The sequence below is a fragment of the Centruroides sculpturatus genome, unplaced genomic scaffold (assembly GCF_000671375.1).
Source record: "Centruroides sculpturatus isolate CEXI.00-Female unplaced genomic scaffold, Cexi_2.0 scaffold635, whole genome shotgun sequence".
NCBI lineage: Eukaryota > Metazoa > Arthropoda > Arachnida > Scorpiones > Buthidae > Centruroides > Centruroides sculpturatus.
The window spans coordinates 93,066-107,843 of record NW_019384964.1 but is presented as its reverse complement, the minus strand read 5'-3'; the positions used below and the strand labels follow the sequence as shown (position 1 = coordinate 107,843).

The following is a 14,778-nucleotide window of genomic DNA, read 5'->3' as shown; positions in this document are numbered from 1 at the left end:
ATATAATTTTTCATACTTGTGTGACTGTTTTCTATGAATTTATTAACATAAAAAACCTTTTTAATATCCCAGTATGAACAAATTTATACAAAACGAACATTTTCGACCATAAACTTGGTCTTTATCAGGCTAATGGCCACTATAAATACTGGTCGAAAACGTTCGTTTTGTTTAAATTTATTCATAATGGGATATTAAAGTTTTTTTGTATTGATTTATCTTCCCAGGAGTTGTGCAAGAGGTTGCTTTTGTATTCCTTTCCATCATTCATACCAATGACTCAAAAATAAGAATTGCAAGAATTTTTTCTTTGTATATTCATGATATTTTTTATATGTTTAAAAAAAATTAAATACAGTCAACCAAATTTTTAAATGTTTACTCTACTCATTTCTTACAAAAAATAAAAAACTTTGTGTAAAAATCGATTATGCAATTATCTATGTCATTTCTACATCATATAAAAGAATTTCATTTTATTTAAATAAGAAAAAGACTTGCTTTGTGTTGTAAAATCAAATTTCTTAAAGCAAGGAGACAGAAAATTCAAAATAATTTAAAGAGAATAAATTTTTCACTCCATGAAGGGTTGAAATCACTTATCACATGCTATTTTTGGTCCAGCACAGAACCATTCAAGGACAATACCTTTCTTCCCACCCCCTAAAACTTATAATGGGAACGACAGCGTTTTGGCAAAAAAATGGGTCGTGCCAATGGAGTTTCTGAAAACCTGGTTTTAACTTTATAGCGTTATTTTGGTATACTTTCAAAAAATGTGGACTTCCACAATTCTGCAGGCCATTTGAAGATGTCTTTTCTCTAACTGCAAGTTATCACTGATCATCAATCCAACAAGATTGGCAGGGTTATCATCTCCACGTACTTTATGTGGCCAGCAACAGAGAATACAATGAATAAAAATACATAAATTGCATGTAGTCCACCATGCAGCCCAAAATGTCTTATACACAATATTGTTGAGCTGAGTGACAGTTCTTTGCCTCCTCAATGGCATCAACTGACTGCAATGGGTTAACCAGATGTTGCACAATCTTTGTGTTATTACAGGAAGGATAAGATGTCAACAAATAAAGTCTTGGTGATTATCACATTCAAATGAATATCTATCAGTTCAGGTGACAGTGCACTCGAAATATTGTCAGAATTTATACACTCTGTTTCTTATGCTCTCTATACAATCTGCATTATTCAGCATTAGTCATTTTGAGATTTTCTGATTCCTTTAAAATTTTTCTTTCCAATGATAGACATGTCTTACTCTTCTGTTCATTTACTTTGAAATTTCTTTGACATTATGAAAATTTTCTTCAACTTGCACACTTATAAGCTTATATAACTTCACAAATTCTATTTTACTGATTATTATTGCTAAATAATATTGTAGATCCTGTCATTCTATACAAATCAACACCAATTTCAATGTTCTATCTCATTGCAATCCAAAGTTATACACTGCCCAAATGCTATGCAGTAGCACTGTTTTCAGCATTCATGTTGAATTGCAAAACCCCCTCACAACCATATAACCTGATGACAGGTAGTGGAGCCCATCATTTTAAATAAAAACATAAACCTTATCCAACAAAATTAAAATTCTACCAAAATTTTCCTCTTTTGCCTTCTTAAGTGGAAGAAAAGAAAAGCATAAAATAGGCTGATCAGAAATTTTGTTCAATTAATACAATAGATATGATATATTTAAATCAAATTTATATACTATATTATAGACATACTATATATAATTGTCTGCTTTTATTGAAGATCTTTATAAACTTATTATAACAATTTAATTTGTTTTTCATCAAAATCAATTTTTCTTTATTTCATTCATTCTGTGCTACATGAAAATTTATTATTACATAACAAAATAGATCAATAGGAAAATAATAAATTAAATAAACATTACAATAAAGAAAAAATTATTTACCAGGTGTATTAGCAGGGTTTGAAGCTGGATTTACAAGCATGGGAGGCATTAATCTCATGGGAGGTCTGGTATTACTCATCATTTGATTGAAATAAGGAGGGCCCAGTAGCTGATACTGTCCACCTAAATGAAAATTTTCAATGTTAGATGATGTAATTAAATTTTAGTATTTACTACATATAAATACAGTAGAGCGTCGATTATCCGAATCAATTGGGGACTAGGGTTGTTCAGAAGATCGATGTTTCGGATAACCGATTATGAAAAAATACGTACAAAAAGTACGAAAAAATATATTAATTTAACCCATCTTGACATTTTTCTCCGTTGCGTGTCGCTTTGCCTTGAATTTTCATTGATGTTAAACCTAACGAAGACTATTATATCATTAAAAATTATTTTTTTAGTTTGTACGAACAACATAAATATATTGAAAAATATAAAAACAATAAAAAATTATACTTCAGAAGTTAATTTAGTATCAAAAATGTAAAATATTTGAGTAGCCCAAGACATAGCCAAAGATTGCAGCGCCACAGCACTGGCAGAAATTTAAATTTGCCGACTGGAATTCTTTCGAATGATTGACGTTTCAGATGATTGACTTTCAGATAATCGACGCTCTACTGTATATGCATATTTTACATTTACTTAAAGAAAGATCAACTTAATCAACAAAATATGTACAGTACAATCTGAAAAATAACAATACAAGTACTCAGAGTATATACCATTGGCATAAAAAATGCAACACCAAGAAAGACGTATAAGATTTTGAAATCTGCAAGTCAACAAAGAGGAACATGCAAACAAGAGTGCAGCATGTATGTGAATCCTCTAGAAACAGTATAAAAAAAGATCACAAAGAGCTGTTGTTAAGTACTGGAATTGTGTTTCTTTCTCACAGAAAAAATCAAGAATCTTCTATTGAAGAACATCACAACTATACAATCAGGTTTCAGACTTAAATGAAATAAAAATTGCAGAATTACAGAAAGGCAGATAATCCTTTCAAGAGATTGGTGCTCATGTTGGACCAAATATGGGTATAATGACATGGAGAAAAACAAACTCAACAAAATGTGAGGGATCTCAATGGCTCTGTCGTACTAACAAGGAGACAGACCTGTTATTCAGTTAGTTATAAATAGTGATGTACCGGATATCTGAGGAAAAAAAAGATCCATATCCGTTACTTTTTAGCAGATCTTTAACGGACCTTTTATCTTAATGAATTTCATTACTTATATGAAATTTTAAAGATAGGTAGCAATAAAATACTAATAACTTCAATTCAAATCACTTTTTATTTCTTAAAATCACATATTTGGCACATTCATATTGCAAAAATTTTATCATGCAAAAATCATTTACTATCATAAAATATTTCATATTACACTACTAAACTTTTTCGTTATCACTGCTTTTATTTTAATTTAACTCAACACTCTCCAAAAACACAAACGTAATCTATGCTATCCCATGTCACACTAAACTATAAACAAAAACACTCGCAGTGCAAGTCAAAACATGTCGTGTTACTAATGCAAAGCGTCAACTATCGGTCCAAGGTCACACATACCGGCGCAGACTGAGTACGAAAGTTGAGATCTGTATCCATATCTGTATCCGTGGATATACATTTTTAACGATCCGGCACATAACTAGTTATAAAGAAGGAATGTTTGATATCAACAAAACTATTCATACTGATCAAATCAATACACTCTGAAACAATTATGTATGATATGGATATTATTGTAAATGGGCAATAATTGGTGATAGCAATATTTTACAAAAAATCTTTAGTGCAAACTTTCTGATCACTAAAATGCAAGACAGACAAAATGAAAAAGTAACTTCTTTGCTACAGCCACAGTAACCTTTAATGTAAAATCCAACTGCACTACAATGGTCAGTAAATTTTGAAATATCTAAAAGCAGTGCTAAGATGACTTAACAAAAAATGCAAAATGTCTCAATAATTCAAATTTTATCATCAAACAATTACATATTTTATATATTACTTAATTCTTTAATAAATTGCAAAATAATCTCTTACTGAAGGTATTTTGCAATAATGTTGTCTGATCACACTTGATTTGCAAAAGGCAGCAAAGTACATATTTTGCTACATAGTGCAACTGAAGTGATGGCATATCAATATTGGCATATAATACTGATATAATACCATGTATGTATGAAATTGATATTTTTGTCAATATCAATACTATAATAATGTAACAAACAAGCCTACTCTAAAATAATTGTACAGTCACTTCAAATGCTGTAACACAACAGTTAAAGAATTTTCACATCAACCAGTTTCTGTATGTATTGTTAGACATAAACTGTAGTATCAAGGCATCAACCACTTTGGCTATTGTTGACTCTACAATACAGGTGTTTATGACTACAATGTTCTTTAATAAATTTAGAAAACAGAACTGATTTGCCTAATAAAATTGTAATTCATAAAGCAAATTAATGACTACTTATTTTAAAAAAAGAATTAGTTTACTGATATTTTTCTATTGAAATATAATGTTTTGTAGAATTTTGAACAACCAAGTTTAAATTAATTTCAAAGACTATCCAATTATTCTAGTTATATAAAATAATAATTCATTCATAAAAAATGATTAGTTCACCATGCCAAAATATTATCCAATTACAGAAAGAGATAACTACAGTCTATCAGCATTAAACAGTTTTTATTATATCATCATCACAAACACTTCCAACATTTTAACAATGTCATCTTCAGATGAAGAAATAAATTTAACTTTGGAATACTGGAATAAATATTAAAGATGCAACTTTTCTTTGCCTGAAGATGACATTGATAAATTTCTTTAATTGAATAATTCATTCGATAACCAATAAGACATAAGCCAATAAGAACAGCAAGATATTAAAATTCTATATACAGCAGAAGCTCCATATTTGCAGGTGTTACATTCTATAAAACTGCTGTGAATATGAAAACTACATATAGCAAAAGTAAAAACTCATTGAAAAACTAGTTAGGAGACTGAAATAACATAGTATATGATTAGAAAATAATAATTTGTTTTCACATGAAGAAATTTTACTGAAACATTTCTAAGCTCTATATTTTTTCTTAATGTATCTTAAGGTAGATTCATTTATGACACGTGCAAGAGCACCATAGCTAGTGAATTTCCTCTCTGAAAATGATCTATCATTTTAATTTTGTCTTCAAGGAAACATCAATTCTTTGGCCTTTTTGATATTTTTCCACTAGAGTTTAAACAACTCTAGTGGAAAAATATCAAAAAGGCCAAAGAATTGTTTAGTTTAGTTTAAAATGACTGGTAAGGTTAAAAGAAAAATTCAATAAAATCCTCTCTAAAGTAAAATGCTGAGATTCACAATGCATATTAATACAAAACACAATGTTTACTACCCATATAAATGCACATGCTAAAATAATGCAAACAATCATGAAATAATATTCACCAGCAAAGTTAATGATCAGTAACAATGAACTAGAACAGAACAGAACAAATTCAAGAAGGAACAACAAAAAGAAAACAAAAACATTAAAATCCACTTAATACTCTGAATTTTAGCTTCATGAGTATGTAAAATGGTTACAAACACTAACATAAGTAAGTGAAATGCACAAATATAGAGCTTCTGTAAAACCACATTAAGAATACTTCTAAAGAACTTTATAGTTATAATTTTTCATCAGAAAGAAACAAATATTCAACATTTTAATAACTAATTACCAGACTCTTGTAGATTTGATGATATTGTCACTCCTGTCTGAGACAAATTTTCTCCAGTTGCTCCTGGTGCTCTTCCATTGGACATTAATTGCAGAGAAGGATCTTGCGGCTGTCCTCGATTTCCTGTCATCATGCTTCCCGGCGGAAACATACCCCATGGAGACATCCCATAATACTGTGGCATGACTGCTGCGGGACCTAGGTAAACAAGGTTTACAATTATTTAATTTAAATGCAATAAATAAGACTGGAAATGTATACACAAATTCTATATCTTAAAGTTATTTAAATCACTTATCTGAATTAAAAGCAAAACAAATTTTTTTATATCAAGAAATAAAAATACAAAACACAGCTTTTAACTATAAAATAAAATCAAGAAAAACTCTAATTTTATAATTTATTAGCATTTTTAACTCCTACCCATGAAGAAATAAATAAACAACACACTACATAGGAAACTTATGTGTACATTTACCTGACATTACAGTGCCCAAAGAATTGTAAGGATCTTGATTTGGTACATAAGGTACAGATGAATAGGGTGCGGCAGTTGGAGTGGCAGGTGGCACTCCATGATTTGGTGCCGGTTGATTTGTAGACATGGGATATTGTTGTTGATTAACAGGTGGCATAGGCAAACACTGAGTCTGTCCTCGTTGTTGATGATACAATTGTGAAAAGAATGGAGTTCTATCACTTCTCTAAAATTTAAAATCATCATCATCACAATGCAATTTTTTAAATACTTTTTTTACTTATAATCTTAACTGCCAATAATCCATTTTTCATTAAAAAAATAATGATACTACTGTTTAGATACCAATCTATCATATTTTGTAAAATTATTAAACATGTTCTTTTCCTCCCAATAATCTAATAAATTTAACAACATATCACAATAATATTTTTTAAAATGAGAACTGTCAAAGATATCAAAATGAATTACAAAACTTTTTCAATGTTTCTTAGAACCTTCAGATATGAGGACAAATTAATATGTTTCAAATTTTTGCATGTATATGTTCAAAATACAAGTTGTCATTTACTGAAATTTCACATGCAAGAACTTTCACCAGAAAGTAAGTCACAAAAACCTGTGTTTAAAAATTTTTCAGTGAAAGTACAAAATGTAGTGAAACTTGTTCTTACCTCTGGGTAATCTAAAACATTTGGAGAATCAGGATGAATGTGTGGATAATCAAACTGCAAAGGATCAATTCCCACAGATTCAAAACTGTCATTTGCTCGCGACACGTCGTTCGAAGTATGTTTAGTTATATCATTCACCGAGGACTTGGTTACATCATCATCACTACGAGAAGATTGATGACTAAAAAAAAATTTAGTTTTTATACAATCATCATATTAATAATCACAAATTTATTTTTAATTAAAATACAGTTAATATACTGATAATTTGAGATAAATGATCAGTTTATAGGCATTAATTAACAGTTTAATTAATAAATATTAATCTCAAATTATCACAATGTATGTCAATCTATATCACAATATACATCGAGATGTTAACTGCCACAGTCTGAAGTATGAGATGCCACTCTTGAACAGGCAGATGATTATATGCTATATTCACTTTATAATGTTTATTCTTCAGCCAAACTTGTAGGAAAAGCTTATTTTTGCCAAAAAATCTATGCAAATAAACTGATAGTTCACATATTTTTTTGAACAGGCCAATTATAATCAAATCTAATCAGGTACACTAAAATCAAACAGATTAACTTAGAGCAAGAGTGTGTCTGGAATTGTGTGACAATATAAATGCATTATTATTCAGTTCAAGGAAAATCCATCAAATGGAGAAGATTACATTAAATATGCTGGAAATAATTATACACATGATTGTTCAAAAGTAATGCATCAGAGGATTTTTCCATGCATAGTACACTGCGGTATTTAACCATTTTATTATGATACAACACAGTTTCTGTATCATACCATAATAAAATGGTTAAATACTGTAGTTTTCTTAGTTACATTCATTTAAGTAATTACAGGTTCCATACAGGCATTTCCACCTCCAATTCCCTGACCAATTAAAGTCTCTGCATTTCTCCTTTCCATTATGTAATATTCAGCCATGTCTAAGCCCATTTTGCACACAATTATATAATTTTTTTTAATAAAAAACACTTTATTCATTTTTTTTAAAATATAAAAATATCATGAATATATAATTAAAAAATTCTTGCTTTCGTATTCAACACAAAAAAAAATTATTTTGGAATTTAAAAATAATTTATAAACACTGTGTTCAAATTTCCAGTTTCGAATTTATACTGGCCATTAGCAGTATATGATGATGAATACCAAGTTTATGGTTGAAAACGTTTGTTTTGTTTTAATCTGTTCATACTGGGATATTAAAAAAGGTTTTTTTTTTTTTTTTTGTATTGATTTATCTTCCCAGGAGTTGTGCAAGAGGTTGCTTTTGTATTCCTTTCCATCATTCATACCAATGACTCAAAAATAAGAATTGCAAGAATTTTTTCTTTGTATATTCATGATATTTTTTATATGTTTAAAAAAAATTAAATACAGTCAACCAAATTTTTAAATGTTTACTCTACTCATTTCTTACAAAAAATAAAAAACTTTGTGTAAAAATCGATTATGCAATTATCTATGTCATTTCTACATCATATAAAAGAATTTCATTTTATTTAAATAAGAAAAAGACTTGCTTTGTGTTGTAAAATCAAATTTCTTAAAGCAAGGAGACAGAAAATTCAAAATAATTTAAAGAGAATAAATTTTTCACTCCATGAAGGGTTGAAATCACTTATCACATGCTATTTTTGGTCCAGCACAGAACCATTCAAGGACAATACCTTTCTTCCCACCCCCTAAAACTTATAATGGGAACGACAGCGTTTTGGCAAAAAAATGGGTCGTGCCAATGGAGTTTCTGAAAACCTGGTTTTAACTTTATAGCGTTATTTTGGTATACTTTCAAAAAATGTGGACTTCCACAATTCTGCAGGCCATTTGAAGATGTCTTTTCTCTAACTGCAAGTTATCACTGATCATCAATCCAACAAGATTGGCAGGGTTATCATCTCCACGTACTTTACGTGGCCAGCAACAGAGAATACAATGAATAAAAATACATAAATTGCATGTAGTCCACCATGCAGCCCAAAATGTCTTGTACACAATATTGTTGAGCTGAGTGACAGTTCTTTGCCTCCTCAATGGCATCAACTGACTGCAATGGGTTAACCAGATGTTGCACAATCTTTGTGTTATTACAGGAAGGATAAGATGTCAACAAATAAAGTCTTGGTGATTATCACATTCAAATGAATATCTATCAGTTCAGGTGACAGTGCACTCGAAATATTGTCAGAATTTATACACTCTGTTTCTTATGCTCTCTATACAATCTGCATTATTCAGCATTAGTCATTTTGAGATTTTCTGATTCCTTTAAAATTTTTCTTTCCAATGATAGACATGTCTTACTCTTCTGTTCATTTACTTTGAAATTTCTTTGACATTATGAAAATTTTCTTCAACTTGCACACTTATAAGCTTATATAACTTCACAAATTCTATTTTACTGATTATTATTGCTAAATAATATTGTAGATCCTGTCATTCTATACAAATCAACACCAATTTCAATGTTCTATCTCATTGCAATCCAAAGTTATACACTGCCCAAATGCTATGCAGTAGCACTGTTTTCAGCATTCATGTTGAATTGCAAAACCCCCTCACAACCATATAACCTGATGACAGGTAGTGGAGCCCATCATTTTAAATAAAAACATAAACCTTATCCAACAAAATTAAAATTTTGTTGGATAAGGGATTTTCATTTATAGATTTTATAGCTTTTCATTTATAGCTTACAAGATTTAATTAAGCATGACAAATCTTGCCATTCTTTTGTTTTGGCTCCCCCAGTTTTACATAATTCTTACATACATAATTCTTAAGCATGAAAATATCTTATGGTGCATTACTTTTAAACAAACCTGTATAATGCATAGGAATATTTTTGTCAAGTAACTGGTTCAATAAAAAAAGTCTAAAATTCAGAGGGAAAAAAGTTTGAATGTTTAAATAAAATGCCAAATACGGCAAAGAGAGGTCAAATCAAAGACAAATCTATTAAAAGCTATACCAGCTACTGAAAAAATGCATACATACAAAGTATGTCAGGTAAGTGCGCTAGACAATAACAACAAGAAACACATTATTATTGTGTAGTGTGCCAAGAAAAACAGAATGTGTATGCAAGAATGTTCAAAGAAAATATCAGCAACAAAAAAAGTATTTTCATCAGTTTTAATAACATTGTTTTGACTACTTGGTATTATATAATTGTGAATAATTATTCAGTTCTCTGGTGCCAAAGCTTATTTTCCTTATATCATGTTTCCTAATTATTACCAATATCTATTTATACAAGTATGCTCATTTCCAGCATTAAGGCAAGACTACATTTTATGAGAAAACTGATCACTAACTATGAATTAACTCTTATTTGGCTATCAACACTTTAATTAATCAGGAATATTTTTTCATCTCGAGAAAGTCAGTAAAACTAATCATCATTGAGATTGGCTGCAATTTCTCCTTGATGCAAGAAATGCTTACTTTCATAATTTAAAATAATTTGTAAATGACTTTTAATATTTTCACTAAAATGAACGTAAGAACTCATTTAATGGCATTTTTCTTCAAAATGATATATATTAATATGCACCTGTATTGTTTTTAATATTCAATAAAACTATTTATTATCCTAATAAAAAAAATTTTTTAAATTAGTTTCAATTATGAAACATTACAAGTACCTGAACTCTTTTTCCTCATCAAGTCCATTCTGAAGAATACCATTGCCATGAACACCAGAGTCATCCGATTGCTTTTTCTTAGAATCGCTATCATATTTAACCTTTCCATTTTCTCTTTCTTGAGAAACGTTTGATGGATCCTAATTAGAAAATTTTAGCAATGAAATTTTCTAAATCTCACTAAATTTTTTTTACTTAATAATAATTTATACAAAAATAAAATTTTTAAATTTTCCTTTTTTAAAATTCCTTTTTAATTATTAAGATTATATCAAATATATTTATAAGAAATTGAGTACTAATTATATCAAATATAGTTTATCAAAAAACAATTTAACTTTTTAAATAAGAAATAAGCAGATTATACGTCCAAAAAACTCATCCAAGACTAGTCTCTAACACAAGCATTAAAACCAAACACTTAATGAAAATCAGGTTTTAATGAATTTGAAGTATTGCTAGAACACAGCAAACAGCAGTAGTTTTCCCCACAAATATCCCACTAAATATTTAAAAAAAAAAAAATTCAATTCAATTTTGTCAATTTGTTCACTTTCAACTGTACACAGAATAAACAGAAATGTCAAATTATTACATTTAATTCTGACTTGTTATTTCTTTGCTCCAAAATCCTTAATTTATCGAGATGACCCATTGTATACCCTTGGTTTTATGTTTATAAATTCATATTGGATGCAAAAGTACTCTTGAAATTTTGCACTAAAATTTGGTGTAAATAGAAGCAAAACTTCAAGAAAATTTTGCATATACCTGACAAAGAGAATAACCAACAAATCAGAATTTCTTTAAACATTATTTTTTGTTATGCTGGCAACACTGTTCTAGATACCAAACTTATAGTTTAATACATACTTCTCTATTTAGCTGCTAGAGTTCTAGTTTCATCTTCCATCAATTCCATTGTAGATTAAACCAATAAAAATGCTAATTGCTATTTTCATTTTTATCCTTTTTTGATATATTAATGTTATATTTTTATAATCATCATCATTTATTTATTAATTTTTATATTAATATTATGTTTGTGTAAATTTGAACTTCAATTTTTGGATTCTAACTCATTTGAGTTTTGATGAAACGAATAAGATCAAATATTAACCAACAGGTTTATGGTATGCTCAATTTAGAATTCCTTTTCACTTTAATCTGATGCTGAGACACATTAATCTCAAAAAACATTTTATCAAATAAAAATTGGACTTGTAACTTAGTATTTTATTTTGTTTATTTTTCAGATATATACTTTTGATGATTGATAAACTTTGTTGGTAAGTATCATATTATAAAACTCACTTTATTAAAAACTGTGTTAGTATATTATCTTATCAGCATTTCCTTAAATTTTCATTGAAATCTATCATATTTTGAATGCTTTTTTGTGATTACAGATTTCTTTTACAACACAATTATTCTCAGTTTGTGGGGCAAATTTCTATTCATCCCACAAATTTAGAACATTCAGCACAACAAAAATGAATGTTTCTATTTCTCTTAAACTTGATTACTTCTCTGTAATGAAGGCATATGGAAAGAAAAAAAAACCCAGCAGACTGTATGTTGATGAAGCCTGTCAAATTGAAGATGGTGAATTATGCAGTGCTCTTCTATAGAGCACCAGAGACAATAGCAAGGTTGTAGCCAAAGTTTTCATCTCTAAAACATGAACATCAAGTGCCGCTTGATGTTTGATGTTCATGTTTTAGAGATGAAAACTTCAGCCACAACCTCGCTAATAACATTTTCAAAGATGTGAGGAATCTTACACATACAGGGATTTTAGGAATCTCTCTGCCAGTCATCATCATACTTCAAAAACAAAATAGGTTTTCCTAGTAATATTTTTAACCCTTTCATTTTTATTTATTGAACTAATTTTTCAATTATTTTTGTCAGTGTCTTTTCTTTCTGTGTAAGTTCTGTAATAATTTAATATAAGGCTAAGCAATTAAGAAGTCAAATTTGAGTTAACAGTAGGGATTGTAAATTTACCGACTTTTTCATTTACCGGTAATTCGGTAAATGAAAATTAAAATACCGGTTTACCGGTAAATTTTTTTCTTGAAAAATAAAATTAAGGTGATAAAAAATATAAGTCATTATGATTTCCATTTCACATTTTTATTTCAAAGATATCAAATATAAAAAATATAAAAATTAAAGTGTTATTCTAAACAAACTATAATAATAAATATAGAAATAAACAGAAATAAAATAATACAGAAAAATAAAAATACAACAGAAATAATATATAGTACCTAATACCATTTTATTGATTACCATTTTTAAAAAAATTAACTTCTCAAGAAACTTAAATTATTTATAGTCTTACCTCCTAATTTTGATTTAATTTTTGTACAAAATAATCCAGATCCCGAGAATACCCTTTCTGATTCAACACTTGTTGGACGAATGGTCATTAAATTAAAATTAAACAAAAAATATCTCACATAAAATTAATAATGAGGTATATTGTTGCTTACTGTTTTTTTTTTTTCAATGTCCCTTTAGCCCTTTTAAATATCTATAAACACAATATTTTCTACATAGCAATTTCTAGTAGCAATTTTTCATTTACCGAATTACCGGTAAATTTAAAAAATTTACCAGTAAGTTTATCGAATGTTTTTTGTCAATTTATCGGTAAACCGGTATACAATCCCTAGTTAACAGTATAAAATTTCCATCCATTTTTCCATATAAAATTTAAAAATTTAAACAGTTATGTAAAGCTAAGATGACCTATCCAAAAATGATAAAACAGTCTAGACTTAGAAAATAATGCAACTTCATTACTATTCTTATTATTAAATTATTAATTAGACCATAGCCAAATAAAAATCCTGCAGATTGTTTGATTATTCTAAAAAATATTCTTTTTCTACATTTACCATCAAGAAAATGATGGAAAAATGTTAGAAAACTAAGAATTTAATACATATTCTATTTCAGAGTAAAAAAAACAGCAATATTATTTACAATTCACAAATTAAAGAAAAGAACACAGTAGTGCCTTGAAAATACTTCATTTTGGGCTTTTCATTGTTTGCAACCCAAATCCAAACTTTTCTAAATTCATTGATACAAGTTTGAGACATGCATTTAACGAGCTCAGCTGCACTCATTTCATCCCCTACACTTTATTGNGGATGATGTTTATGCTTAGTAAGTGTTGTTCTTGTTTTCATTTGGAGTTGCTCAAGATTTGTGTTAGTCCAATGTATAACTCCAAAAGAATTTTTGAGTAGTGGGACAACATATGTGTTTATTGCCTTTACTGCGTATTTTGCATTTAACTGTGTTCTGAAAATAGCATTTAACCTACTTTGGATTCTTTAACTAATCTTTGCTTTATTTGGGAATGTTCTGTTAATTTGGCCTGTTGAAATCCTAAATACTTGTAGAACTTGCCCTCATCCATGGTTTCAATAACATCTCCATTTCCAAGTGCAAAATCTCCTTTCTTCAAGACTCCTTTTTCTGTGTGAAGTGTTTTGCATTTGTCTAGGCTAAACTCCATTTGTATGTTCTTGGTGTATGAATGTGTTATTTGTAGGAGTTGATAAAGTTTTTTTGCATGGATGCATAAAGTTTTCTGTCATCCAGGTACATGAGATGTGACAGTGTTGCAACATGCAAAATAGTTACAATATCAGACATGAAAAAACAACTGTGTTGTTTTTTCATGTCTGATATTGTAACTATTTTGCATGTTGTTTAACATGTTGGATAATGGGTTCAGGGCTAAACAGAACCAGAGATAACTCAAGGAATCTCTTTGAAAAATTCCTCACTTGATGAATACTTGGTTTTTTTGTATGGAAGTATTATGAATCCTGGGATGTAGTGTTGTTCTCCAGTGTTGCATAGTGTTTTGGAAGAGTGCAATGAGCGATGGATGTTTTCTGTAGCTGTGTTATTATTATTATTATTATTATTTACATTGTTTAATGCAGTAATTAAGGCATTTACTTGTGCTATTTTAGCAGAAATTATAATTTTTAAAAATAAAAATGGGCATTTTTGGAGTATGGGAATAGATTAATTCATTTTACATTATTCTTTAGGAGAAAAATTGCTTTGGAACTCAAACATCCTCTAGGAACAAACTGAATTTGAGTACCAATTTACCACTGTAATATGTTAATAACAAAGTGTGATATCATTTGACGGTAGTATCTTGAAAATCTTAAGTTTTTAAGTAAAAACAGTTGGTAAT

The 14,778-nt window shown here is 28.8% G+C and overlaps 1 protein-coding gene across 1 annotated transcript in view; it reads right to left on the bottom strand.

Moving 5' to 3' along the window:
* Window positions 1-14,778, bottom strand: part of LOC111632486 (pumilio homolog 2-like) — an 81,644-nt gene that overhangs the window by 27,016 nt on the left and 39,850 nt on the right. Inside the window, exons 5-9 of the mRNA XM_023376904.1 lie at window positions 10,542-10,681; window positions 6,862-7,042; window positions 6,188-6,413; window positions 5,710-5,907; window positions 1,946-2,074 (exon numbers count right to left, since the gene is read on the bottom strand). Coding sequence (XP_023232672.1) covers window positions 1,946-2,074; window positions 5,710-5,907; window positions 6,188-6,413; window positions 6,862-7,042; window positions 10,542-10,681 — 874 coding nt within the window. The remainder of the gene's footprint in view (window positions 1-1,945; window positions 2,075-5,709; window positions 5,908-6,187; window positions 6,414-6,861; window positions 7,043-10,541; window positions 10,682-14,778) is intronic.